The following is a 12,729-nucleotide window of genomic DNA, read 5'->3' as shown; positions in this document are numbered from 1 at the left end:
AACTGAAAACGCTAAAGCTTCTTCTATTTCATATGTGGTGCTGTACACGCCGAGGTCTTGAAAATGAAGAGACAGATTCATAATAGCCTAACTATGAGAACGAAAAGGATAGTTTATTTTTATGTGACGACAGTGTTGAAAACATGTTGGGAATTGTTAGGCTGCTCAAAAAGTCCAGATGTGAATTTTATTTTTCCCAGTTGGATGCAGTGGTGTCAGTCTGGGCCCACCATACAGTTACTTTCCAGGGGACACTTTGGGGAGATGGGTGAACTTTCGTCAGCAGTAAGAACTTGTACATCAGCACCATGCAGCCTGACATCAAGGTCCTGAAATATGCTGTAACCTGAGTTTCGTTTTTTAGAGCTTCAGCCTGCATAGATGGCCCTCAACTTGACCCATGGTCAGCTTTCATACAGTCTGTGCATATGCAGTTTACACTGACACCCAACTGTGTTTTATAATAACTAAGGATTTTAGTTATTGCATGGTTGCACTGTTTGGCAGCTCCTATTGCCAGGACCATCAGACTAAATATCACATCCTTACCCTCTTCTGTCATTTCCCCTGCACCCAACCCTGGGGCTGAGGAGATCAACAGAATCAAGTCCTGGGCTATTTTAGTGTCAGAAAACCTAAAGTGGTTGATTGACTATTCATTCCGGGATATCCATCCAGAGTGGTTCCCTCTTTCAGCCCCAGCTAACTGGGACCACAGTCTCTGTTGATGTGATGGGAGGTGGAGATGAGCAGTAGGCACAGCTGGGTTGATGGCAGACATCTGAGATTACCTGGTTCCTGATAGCCGAATGTGTTCCACTTTGGAAAAGAAGAGATTGATGGCTGCCCAACCTGTAAATCTGCCTCCCGCTGAGGTTTCGGGGGGCGGGGGGTGGGGGGGAGGGATGGGGTTGGAGCATTTAACCCTTATGGGAAGGGTGCATACCTCTATCAATTTACCAAGTTGTTTAGTTTTCGAAGACAATGGAAGGGCTGCCGACAGAGCTGGCTCTCATTCTGGGGCTTATGCTTGAAGTTGGCAAGCACCTGAAAGAAGCCTAACTAGGGATTTTACACACGTGTTTTTTTTTTTTCCACAGGTGTAGGCTCCACATTTATTTTTTTTTTCAAAAGTTGAGTTTAGATTACCTTTTAGTTTTTTTATTTTAATTTATTAGTTTCAGGTGTACAAGACAAGGTACTACTTAGACGTTCATCATTTATATCCCTCACACTGTGAGCCCCCCTCCCTACACACGAATTTTTAATTCGCTGAAAATAAGCATAGAACATGTTAGATATATTGTTCAAATTTTAGACATTTGACCTTCAAGTGAATTTTCAGGAAGGATTATGTGTGGAAGTAAGAAATTGGATGTCAGCGGAAGCTGGCTGGGTCCTCCTGATATTGTACCTGGTGTGGTGCTTCAAATTATGGCAATGGGGGTCAATATTCATTCCTGGGACATGCCTAGAGAAGGAAAGCTTTACTAGCAAAGGGTCCCTCTGTTTATGGTGTATCTTTGGTAGTATGACTATTGAAAGACTATTTTGAATACGGGCTGGCTTCTATTTAGGAATGTGGCTGCGATATTGTGATTTATAAGAAATATATATTTGGTCATTCAGATGACTAAAATAAATTTTCCATATACATTTGGTCTTCATCCACAATTCCTGACTCACAGCTCCCCAAACCTTTGGAATTTCCTGAGTGTAGAGAGTGATAAAGGTGTCTTTTGTTATGAGAATGAAGTGAATTTTGGAAGCACCTGGGGATGGGGGCTGGTTATCTGGAGAACAACCTAGTGATTAGAGGGTTGGAACTTTTATTCCCGCCCCCACCTCTAGGGAGGGGGAAGGGGCTAGAGGTTGATTCATTCCCAAGGGCCATCAATTTAACCAATCATACCTGTGTAATGAAGCCTCCATAAAATCCAACAAGTGGATGAGGTTCAGAGAACTTCTGGGTTGGTGAGCACCTGGGGATTCGGGGAGAGTGGCCCTCCTGGAGAGGGCATGGAAGCTCTTCCATCTGGCTGTTCCTGAGTTATTACCATTTACAATAAACCAGTGATCTAGTAAGTAACATGTTTCTCTTGAGTTCTGTGAGCTGCTCTAGCAAATTAATTGAACCCAAGGAAGGGGTCTAATAGCCAGTGGGAACTTATAGCCAGTCAGTCAGAAGTACAGGTGACAACCTTAGCTTGTGACTGGTGTCTGAAGTGGAGGGCAGTCTTGTGGAGCTGAACCCTTAACCTTTGGGATCCGATTCCATCTCCAGGTAGATAGTATCCGAGTTAAGTTGAATTCTTGGACACTGCTGGATAATCTTAACAGTTATCCGTTGCAGGTTAACAGGTTTTCTGAGCGTGACTAAGTAGAAGCCATCCTTCCTCTTACTGAGCCTGTTCTTGGAGCCTGAAGTCCTTAGGGCTTTTGTTTAATTCTCGTGTGGCTGTGGCCCCAGGAATCTGATGGCTCTGAAGTCTCTGTTGTTTGTCCCACTCTCACCATCAACTGACTAGGTGTGAGCACCTTACCTGCCTTGGTTTCTATTTATGTGATTCCATACTTGTCTCTGTTCAAGGAAAGTAAAATATGGCATGGTTTTCTTATGATGGAAGGAGAGGGCTTGCTTCCTTCAGAAGCCATCATGTTATTGGCCTGATATATGTCTCAAAGTGCAGGGAAAAGGGCGCAGACTGTCAGTTTGCCTCGGTTGCTGAGGGAAGGTTGTTTTTGTTTTTTTTTAACTTTTTTGTTCTTATAACTTATGCTAAATAACTGTGCTTTTCTCCAGAAGGACTTTATGAAAATCAGCTTAAGAAGAGTAAAAATAGCATTGGATGGTGAGTCAGGAGCCTTGGATTCCAGCATTAGCTTCTTCAAGAAGTCACTTATATCCTTGGCATGTTGGTTTTTCATCTGTGGGAGAATACTAATAATCATATTTGGTCAACTCACAGAATACGATGAGGTAATTTATGTGAATGCGTTTTGGAAAAGTGTTATGTTCTGTAGCTATAAGATGGTTGTAGTGGTAAATGAGAACATATACTTCTTACTTGAGTTTGCAAGGCATTTTTAGTTACATTATACCATTTAGTCCACATGCCAAGCGTAGGACCTATGAAGTAGGCAATGTTATTTACTATGATTTTCTTTAAGAGAGGAAACTTGGTCCTGGAGAGGTTAGCTGGCCCATACATTTAGTGTTAGGCATTTAGAGTAGAGCCTAGAACAAAACAGCTTTCAGTGATTCATTGTTGATTAGAGTGAAAGTGTCCCACCTTCGGTTTTCTGAAGCTAAAGTTCTGGCTCTCCTGATTTAACAGATGGTAAAGTGTGACAAGAAAAAAGCATTGCACAAATGCTTTGATATTTTTAGCGGGAACAACAGAGAGGATGGTCTGAGAATTAGATGTTAACAGGAAGAATGTGTCTTGCAAGAAGTTAGTGGGGCAGCAATTAGGAAACACTGTGGGGAAGACACCTAGGAGGAGTTAACTCACATCTACCTGATGTGCCTGAAGCTATGCTTGTGTGTGGCCACCAGAATCTGGGGACGACGGGTCTCAAATTTCATTGCATTTATTCCTCTCATTGATGTGGACAGCTACCCAAATCGACCAGTGTCATCACATTCGGTGAAGTTTCTCCAGGGCAGTGAGTTTCCTTTTCCTTTTCCATACCGTCTCGATGTGGTGTTTAATAGAGAGAAGATACCCAGTGAAAGCCTCTAAATTCTCCATGGTTAAAAGGGCTGTACACCCTGTACTGGGGTGTGGTAGTTCACACTTGTACTCTATTAGTGAGGCCCAGTTGGATTAGCCCAGGAGGTGGTCCTGATGGGGAACTAGAGTGATGGAACAGGGCCAGTAGGAATTAGGGATACTGAAGAGTGGGCATCTGGAAGTTGGAGATGCTACAGTCTCCCAGGATAGTGGTATTTTTCCTGTTTCTGGCTTTTGGCCAAGAGACAGTGTGACAGGAACATCAGGAGGTTTGAATGTGTTGCCCCCCACCCCCGCTGGTTTTCACCTCCTGCTCATACGCTTTCATAACTATGCTAGTTAACCACTATTACTGGAAGAGCCCAGGAGCAAAGCAGTCCAGGAGCCATAGCTTTCACCTTGGAACACTTCCATAACAGATCTTACAATTCCATCCCCTTGCCTGAAAAACAAAAATCTGATACACCCCATAACTCTGTTCCCAAGATAGGTGTTCGAGTCTCGTTGATCAAAATGGGACCTGGCTTTGTAGAAGGCTTGTCATTGGCACCGAATGCCCCTCTACATTTTAGTAGCTTTAGAATCGACACCTATTCTCTAATTTTCAACTGGAAGCTATTTGGAAGAGCATATTATTAACGATAAGGGATCCTGCGGAACAGAATGTGGGCTAGCAGAGAAAATACATGACCATTGCGTGAAAAAGAAATAAAACAAAATGTATGTTCTATTCATCATGAGCAATGTTCCTGTTGGCAGCAGTCATGAAAGAAGGTGAATGGATAGAGCAGAAATAGGTTGCAATACGGTAGAGTGCACTTTTGTCTGTTTCCAGAAGCACATTCCTCTCACTTTAATGTTGCTATTAAGTTCCAGGTGTTAGCATTCTAAGTGATTAGATTTTTGGTTGCCATGATCTCATATTGTAAAAACTATCTCAGAGATGAGAAGACTATTGGGATGTACTTAGATTTATTTTCTAGATGCTGCGTAATTTTTTGCCAAAGGGTAGTAGATGATTTATGGTTCATAAAGGCTATAAAATGAACCAGACATGGAACTCCCCCGTTTAAAGCCATTCAGACCATTCAAGGGCTTTTCAGTGGCTGTGAATAAAATCTCAGCTTTATCATACCCTGCAGGGTATGCGTGATCTGGCCCACCTCCCAGCCGCACCTCTCCCTCTCCCTCTCTTCCTCTTCCTCTCCCTGCTTCTCCCCTGTGCTCCCAGCACTGCTATCAGGTCGCAGCACTCCTCCACATTCACATGTCCAGATTTGGTCTGTCTTGGGTTTTTTCCAAATGCTATTTGTACCCCCTCCCCTCCCTTCACAAGACTAATTTCTCACATTCTTTAGGTCTCAGCTTTCCTTCATCTCAGAGAAATCTTCCCCAATTACTCTTATCTAAAGTAGTGTCCAGTGCCGTGTCTTTTAAAAAGACATTTACCGTCATTTGCAATTTATTTAGCATGTTTTCACAAAAAATTATTTTAATATAAAGCCCATTCACTTCTCATAACACCCTGAGGGAGATGATGTTAATATCCCCATTTTACAGATGAGGAAACAGACACAGAGGTAAAGTCACTTTCCAGAGTCACTCAGACAGGAAGTGGCTGAGTTGATTCAAACTCAGATTGGCATTCAAAGATCATCCTTTTAAGTAGCCATTATGCTAATCTGCCTCTGAGTGTAGTGTAACCTTCCGACAAATACTGTAACCTTAGTTCCCCCCCCATGTTACTAATATGTTTTACTGGGTGTATTGGGCTGTGATATTGTATAAGATATAAAATTTAGAAGACTTTTTTTAAAAAAGTTACTGTTATCTCTCACCTTTATTTACTTAGGTCTTTTGTGGCTAGATAATGCCTAGTGCCTTGTTTGCATCTCCCACCTGTTTTACTGTGTTATTACCAGACGCTGTTGTCCTTACCTCAGACCAGTCTCCTAACTGACCTGCCCCCAGTGGCCCCGCACATCACCCCCTCAAGTCAAACCATCCTCCCCAGAACTGCTCAACTAAAATGTCATTACCGTCCTATCCCCAGCCTGCTCAGGGATTGAAGATGACGCCTGTTCTCTGCTACGCTGGGTAGCCTTCGGCTCTTTCCTAAATCCACCCACATCATGCTCCTCAAAATTTAGCTGCTTCTGCTTCTTAACAAGAATTTGCAATTCTAACCGGGCTGGTCTCAGCCTTCCCGTCCCAGCTTCTCCTTCCTGCCTCTGTGCCTTTCCTGTCTGTGGATCCAACAGGACTGCTGGATAAGACAGGGTCCTTCCAACCAGGAAATAGTCAAACTGTGATCCGCAGGTGAGTTAGGTCAGAGAGGAGAGTGACTGACTGTCCAGCGGGGAGAAACGGGGGAAGGAAACCTTCGGTGTGGCGTTTTGAAACACGCGCGCGTGCGCACACACACACCCACACACACACACACATCCACCCACCCACACCCACACCCACACACATCCACCCACCCACACCCACACACACCAACACCCCCCCCAAGACCACTTAGCTGACACTGATCTCTTTTACCACACAATACACATTTTAATTTTAAATTATATTTAGTCTTCTATTCTCTTTAAAATTTTTCTATTCTATTCCACATACTTTAGGTTCACAAACAAGACTGTAACTCTTTAAAAGCAGGGATCTTCTGTTCTCTTCAACCTCTCCCAAGTACTTTGTTGAACTCAGAATAACTGCAATAAAAATTGGTTTGTTTCAATAATAAGGTTGCAGCAGATGGCAGGTGCCTGTAGTTGAACCATAAACATCCAATCTCTTTTATCTATCTACTTTGAACATAAGTTACTTGGGGGTTTCGATTTCATACTATCTGAATAAACTTAAATATCTAATCTACGCTGGAATTCTGGGTCTGCATACTTTATATAATTTAAGGCATATGTTAATATTGATCTGTTTGGGTTTAGAATTTTGAAAGCATTGTCCTTGAACTTAATGGGGGAAATTAAGGAATTGTGAGTGTAAATACTGCATTAAGGAGTAGAATGCTTATCAGTATTAATCAAAATAAAAGACTTAAAACCCAAACCTTGCCTGAATAGGAAACTGGCTTGGGTGAAGAGAATGTTTATTGAGTTCTTGGGAGTTCAGCAAACGTTTTCCTCCCAGTCTGTTTCAAACCTTGCTTTGTTTTCACCACCTTTGAAAAAGTTCACAAATCCTTACTCTCAGGACACGATCTTTTCAATCTTATGAAGAAGATTTGGGATTGTGAATGTCATTTGTTTTTCTCTTATACCTCTCTGATTTTACTCATCCTCCCTGTCTCTGAAAAAGAAGAAATTTACTGTTGGGTTTATGACACCACTACCTGTCCAGTCATTCAGTCTTCTTTGACTCTCCTCTCACATCTTGAGATTTTTCCCAAGCTCTGGCAGTTCCCTCTTATCCCCACTGTTCCCATAACGCCCCCGTTATCTTCTTCATTCTGCATAGCTGCAGCTTTTAAATCCTCTACCCTGCCTTTGGTTTTCCATTCCGTAGAATGGCTCTGCTCCATTCTACATGGAGCCACCCGAATAATTTGTGTAGAACACATAGATGACCAAGTTATATTTCTGCTCAGAGATTTCAGCGGCTCCCTAATGCATACAAAATCAAGCTCAAATCCTGTCAGAGCCCTCAGTCCTTCCACTGGGGCCCCAGATAATTTCCATCCTTATCTCTTATCTACTATCCCCATTTTACTCTTCTAGCCCATGTAGACAGCTTGTTCCTGAATGGATTCTGCTTGTGTTCCTCCTTGCTTGAGTGCTTCTATATTTGTTCTTCAGAGGCTCAGCTCAAGTTCTGTTTTCTCCACAAAGCCCTTCAGGATCCCTCTGTATTTCTATAGGACTTTACTTCTACTGCTCTTTTGACACTGAGCACATTTTGCCTGAATCCATTATTTCCTTAAGTGTTCTCTAAGAGATGTTTCAAGTTAAAAGAATGGCCAGTGAGGTTTGAGAGATTTTGAGCACAGAGCATTTGTCCCGTTTCAAGGGGACACTGCGTTTGTCCCGTGTCAAGTCCAGCAGCATGTCAAGCGCACAGGAAGGAAAGTAAGATGGTTAATTTGGTTTATTCCAGTGTTTCCCAAACATATTTGTCATAGAAAAAAATATGTACGTATATTTTTTTAACATGCAGACCTCCCACTGTTCAGGGAGCATGCTCTTTGTACCCTTTCAGAGACTTTTTTTTTTTTTTAAGATTTTATTGGGGAAGGTGAACAGGACTTTAATTGGGGAACAGTGTGTACTTCCAGGACTTTTTTTCAAGTCAAGTTGTTGTCCTTTCAGTCTTAGTCGTGGAGGGCGCAGCTCAGCTCCAGTTGCCGTTGCTGGTTGTGGGGGCACAGTCCACTATCCCATGCGGGACTCGAGGAATTGAACTGGCAACCTTGTGGTTGAGAGGACGTGCTCCAACCAACTGAGCCATCTGGGAGCTCAGCGGCAGCTCAGCTCAAGGTGCCGTGTTCAATCTTAGTTGAAGGGGGTGGAGCCCACTATCCCTTGCGGGTCTTCAGGAGCCAAACTGACAACCTTGTGCTTGAGAGCCCAGTGGCCCATGTGGAAATCGAACTGGCAGCTGTCAGAGTTAGGAGCATGGAGCTCTAACCGCCTGAGCCACCGGGCCGGCCCCCCCCAATTTTTTTCTTATAGGAACATCCAATGCAAAGGAAAAATGCTCCCTTATGCTAGATTTTTTTGTAGGGATGTCTGCTGTACAGATTGAAAGCCCTTTGAAGGCAACTACTGGGCCGTGTTCATTTTTCTCGCCTTAGCGCCTAGTGGGTATTTAATGTGTACTGAATGAAATCACATTGCAACATTAAGAACTGATGTTTCTTTGGAGGCTTGAAGTATGAATATTACAAAGAAAAGCTGGTCTGCTGCATGTTGTAACTGGCACATACAAAGGTCCTCACTAAATTGAATGCCAAATAAATGCTGAGTGTCTCTAAGGGGTGCAGTTATTTTTTTTTCTCAGTTGTTGAACTAATAGAGTGTGTCTATTTTCCCAATAATTACGTGTGTGTGTGTGTAAATCCAGAAAAGGAAAACTGGGCAAAAGTAGCCTGGTTTTCTAGGTTTTCTACCATCTTTAAATCTTTTGCAGTTTTTGCTTTTACGTGTATGTGGTAATTTAAGAAAACAATTAAAAAATCAGGCTTATTTAAAAATATGGTTCTACATAAATTGGTGAGAGGTGGAGGTGATATTAAGTACACTATAAAACACGACATTTTAAAAAAGATTCCTATTGAACTTAAAATACCATTTAACTCACTGATGGAGTCCATATACAACATTTTGTGCGTACAGTGCATGCATTAAGCTACACAGTCTGCAGAATCTCTCAGCTAAGGTGGCAAAAGAACAGAATGGTTCAGTCTTAGTAATTTTTGTTAAAACTAATAAACCAACCGCCACCACCACCACAACAAAAATCTCAGACTGGTAGTAATGCTATATTCATAGAGCAGCCTTTGTTCCGAAAACTATTTTTTACTGGGTATGTCTGTACAGGCGTGTTATTACGCACACACACATAAACATTTATAAGCACAAATAACATGGGCATGAATATTCACAATATCCTGTCTTTTCGTTCTGACATGAGTTGCTTCCTGGAATCTGCAAGGGTTAGCTTAGTAGACAGAATGGAATTTAACCCTTTATCTGTTCCTGAGCCCAGTCCATTCAGCTTCTTCACAGGATAGGAAGAATTTCATCTTCAGAAGAGTGCTGTGCATTTCTTGGGGGACTCATTCTGATTGTTAACAACCAAAATTCTAAAAGTGTCTTTCAAATTCTGTTTAAATTCCTTTATTTTTTCCTTTTTTTTTTTTTTTTTTCCTTCTAGGCTCCAACTAAGAATGGAGACACCGTTGGATGTTCTGTCAAGGGCGGCGTCTTTGGTGCATGCTGACGATGAAAAACGTAAGTCAGGCATGGCTTTTAATTGCTTTTCACCGTGCCCTCTAGTCTCCTGCATTATACTAAAATTAGGTGACGCATGGCGTGGTTTTGTGGCTATCGGCTGTGAGTTTTGGTTGGTTTCCTCAGAGACAACAGCCTGGCATCCTCATTTTTATTTGTGAGCGCCCAAACCTGTAAGTCTTTGATTGCTAGGACTTGAACAGTTAACTGCAGTAAGCCCTTTGCTTCCCAGCTTCCTCTCGTGGGCTCTGAATGGAGATACTCCTTACTTGTCTAGAAGTTGAGAGAAATATGTGTTGGTTGATGGACGAATTGACCACCAGGGAACTAGAGATGGGAAAAAAATCATCCACGATCATTCCTGTCAGTGGAAGTGTGCAGTACGTCTCATAATGGAAAACAGTTGTGAAAATTCCATTTGCATAGCTCAGAGAGAGCAAATATTGGGGGGACGAACAGTCACTAATGTGTGGAAGCAACATGTGGGGGAGGGGCAGAAGGAGAATGAACATCAACGCCGGAAGATTATTCCCCAAGTGTTAAAGTGACTTTCCTGCTCACCCAAAGGTATATTTGTTTTTAAATGTTCTGTTCAAAATTAAAATTGCTTGCTGAACAATATTTGCAAGAATGACTTTTATGAATAGCTAGTTATAAACTTTGTTAAACGTTAATATAATTAATTTAGAAATTTTTCTATAATACAATATTTTGAATTTCTCTGTTTTATAATGCCCATGTTTAGTTAAGATTAGTAAAAGGAAATACTGTTTATACAAATGAAAACCAGAAGGGTTGACCTCAGGGCAGCTCCAGGTGCCCCGAGTGTAGAGAGCTGGTTTCTTTCTTTCTGCTACCTTCTCAGGTTCTCTCCTGGAACCCAGCTTCAGGATCACTCTGTTCAGGTTGAAGGCCTGTGTAGTTTCCACATCAGTGAGCAACGATTGAATGCTTACGTGTAAGTGACGTATATAGATGGGCAAAGGCTGTCCCTGCCTTCATGGAGTTTATGAACTTATTGTATATAGACTCTCGCAGCTGTAAAATGTACAGAAGGAGAGACTGGGTATGCTTGGTGACATTGATGCAGGGCCTCCTTGGAGCCTACAGTTTGGGAGAGCTGTTTTCATAGAAACAGAATGATACTGCCAAGGGAGAGAGGAATTCTTACTTTCCTCCTGTATTGAACACAGCCATTGCTATTTTGCAAAGTAAGGATATACGGTTGGCTCTCTGTATCTGCTGGTTTCGCATCCCCGATACAACCAACCACGGATTGAAAATAATTTGGAAAGAAAAGTTACATTGTTGCTGACATGTACTGTATAGTTAGGCCAATGATGGTTGGGTCTCTACTGAACATGTACAGACTTTTTTCCTTGTCATTCTCTAAACATGCAGTATAACAACTATTTACATAGCATTTACATTGTATTAGATATTATAAGTAATCTAGAGATAATTTAAAGTATATGGGAGGGTATGCATATGTTATATGTAAATACTATGCCATTTTACACAAGAGACTTGAGCATCCTCAAATTTTGGTGTCCACAGGGGTCCTGGAACCAATCCCCTGTGGGTACCCAGGGACAACTGTATACATATAATAAGCTACAGCGATCACAGAGTAGACTTTATTCTGGAATGTTCTTTGGACTCTGGCTATTCCAACTGGTTTAGGAATGAACTGGCGTAATCCTGGAATCCCTCTGTAATGGTTTCAGCTTCTTGGGATCATATTTTACAACTAAAGACGAGGAAAAAAGTCCAAAGATATCTATAATCATTATTAACATGTAGACAACATTTTTGAGAAACTTTTAAAATTTTTTACTGTGGCTCTCTGTGCACCACTCCTAAGAGCGCAGAACTCAAAAACCAGCTGTTCAATGTATTTTCTATTACCTAGTAATGTTAGTATGAAAATTCATGTAATTTATAGGCAAAGTTGAGCATTAAGTTCAGTCTTTCAAGTAGATTTCTGAAGACCTATTTGGGCTTGTTCAGCCTGATTTCAGCTGTCTCTGCCCTAGATTAAATTCTATTTTTGCTTTTGTTATAAATTGCTCTTAAACTTAACATTCTCCTCAACACTTTAAAACAGTCTTGTGTATGTAATCTGATTTGGGTGTCTTATTCCAAACAGAAAAATGTTCTACTACTTGAGATCAGTTTCCCAACTCATGTAGGTGACCTAAATGATTCTCTTTTCTTTTGCTCATGGAGAACCGAAAACTTAGGCATGTTTGAAGATGTTATTGTTTTAGCATTTTGAAGAGAACAGTACCTATTAGGACTTGAGTATATAATACCCTGATAGCCTTAAGGCTTCATTATGTCTACTAGTGGAAAATAAAAGAAATATCTCAATAGTACACTGTAGAGCTCAAGTCAATAGTGAAATGGTGGTTTTGTAGTAACACAATAGTCTCTTATCTGGATGGCCTAGAAGGAATAAATTTACTTAAAATAATCATTGCACTGCTCATGAGACATTGATTTAATCAGCATCCAGGGTAATCCTGGAAGGTACCTAATGAAAATATAATGTGAGACTGCCAATTTTCCTTGTGCTTGAGGAATCTCTCCTTTCAGTGATCATTTATGCTGGTGCTGGGAAGACCCCAACCTTTTTTCTAACTTTTATTTTTTAGTAGTCAAAATTGAACAAAATTTATACAAAAAGGACAGGACATTTGTATACTAATATTTAAAACAATACCTTTAACATGATACTTACTTCATTTTCTTGTGATGTTTACAAAATGTTTTATTTTTGGTAAAGATTTTGTTCTTGTATCTTCTGATGAGATCCTGTTGTATCTGCTGACTTCCTCACTTAGATTAAAATAATTTTAAGAGAGCACCACAGGAAGAAAATTCTCTTAAACATGTTGCCTGTGTGTTAATGGTAACGATTATAGACACTTCTGGACTCTTTTCCTCTGCTTGTTTTTGAGGATTTGGGTGGAAGGGATAGTACTTTTGATCTGGTCTAATGAGTATGCATGTGATCAGAA

The 12,729-nt window shown here is 41.2% G+C and overlaps 1 protein-coding gene across 4 annotated transcripts in view; it reads left to right on the top strand.

Annotated features, from left to right (window-relative positions):
• The window catches only part of VGLL4 (vestigial like family member 4), a 141,038-nt gene that overhangs the window by 4,805 nt on the left and 123,504 nt on the right, over positions 1-12,729 (top strand). For all 4 annotated transcript variants that reach the window (XM_081072650.1, XM_081072651.1, XM_081072649.1 and 1 more), the window contains one exon: positions 9,630-9,706. In XM_081072650.1, coding sequence (XP_080928776.1) covers positions 9,643-9,706 — 64 coding nt within the window. In that variant the 5' untranslated portion in view covers positions 9,630-9,642. The remainder of the gene's footprint in view (positions 1-9,629; positions 9,707-12,729) is intronic.

Source organism: Rhinolophus hipposideros, assembly GCF_964194185.1.
Source record: "Rhinolophus hipposideros genome assembly, chromosome: 14".
Lineage (NCBI taxonomy): Eukaryota > Metazoa > Chordata > Mammalia > Chiroptera > Rhinolophidae > Rhinolophus > Rhinolophus hipposideros.
Note: the sequence above shows the minus strand (reverse complement) of the source record. Positions and strands in the feature narration are given on the sequence as shown.